At 40.4% G+C, this 735-nt stretch overlaps 1 protein-coding gene across 1 annotated transcript in view; it reads left to right on the top strand.

Annotated features, from left to right (window-relative positions):
- ACP3 (acid phosphatase 3) overlaps positions 1–735 on the top strand; it is a 47,763-nt gene that overhangs the window by 41,946 nt on the left and 5,082 nt on the right. The window contains exon 9 of the mRNA XM_019632252.1: positions 667–683. Within this exon, the coding sequence (XP_019487797.1) occupies positions 667–683 (17 nt within the window). The remainder of the gene's footprint in view (positions 1–666; positions 684–735) is intronic.

The following is a 735-nucleotide window of genomic DNA, read 5'->3' as shown; positions in this document are numbered from 1 at the left end:
TCCAAACTTGTTGTATGCATCATAACTTGTGTCTTCACCACTAGAGCCAATTTTGAATCCACTAAAACTGTTTACCACAATAATTTTGACTGCTGTACAAATGAACCTCAAGTTCTCAGAAGCTTAACCCAATGGAGATTTATTTCTCACTTATCTAACAGTTCAGTGCAGATATTCCTGACCAATAGGAGATGACTCACCCATGGTGTGATTCATACATGGTGATTCAGGAACCCAGGGTTCTAGCTTTCAGTTTTCAAGAATACCGTGCTCACCTGCAGTCAGCTTGTAGAAAGGAACTAGAAGGTAGAGAAAGCAACCTGCTTACAAGTATAAACCACCTCAGCCCAAAGCCATACATATCACTTCTATTTACATTCTACTGTTTAAAATTAGTCACTTGGTCCCACCCAAGTGCAAGGGACTCTGGGAAATGTAGTCAGTTCTCAGCCATAACTCTATTCTATGGAAAGGGAATCATCTACAGAAAGGGAGTCATCTTTGCCATACCATCTTGAAATAAAAATGCTGTCACTGAAAAAGTTATCCAGAAAGAGACTGCAATTGTTCCATCTACCATGTGAGGACACAGCGAGAAGGCATTTGCTATGAACCAGGAGAAGGCTCTCATCCAACCATGCTGGTGTCATGATCTTGGACTTCCAGCCTCCAGAACTTAAGTGGTATCATAAAATATTGAGAGTTGGAAGAGATACTACATTCTTGAGTGTTTAA

The sequence above is a fragment of the Hipposideros armiger genome, unplaced genomic scaffold (genome assembly GCF_001890085.2).
Source record: "Hipposideros armiger isolate ML-2016 unplaced genomic scaffold, ASM189008v1 scaffold_1111, whole genome shotgun sequence".
NCBI classification, from domain to species: Eukaryota; Metazoa; Chordata; class Mammalia; order Chiroptera; family Hipposideridae; genus Hipposideros; species Hipposideros armiger.
Note: the sequence above shows the minus strand (reverse complement) of the source record. Positions and strands in the feature narration are given on the sequence as shown.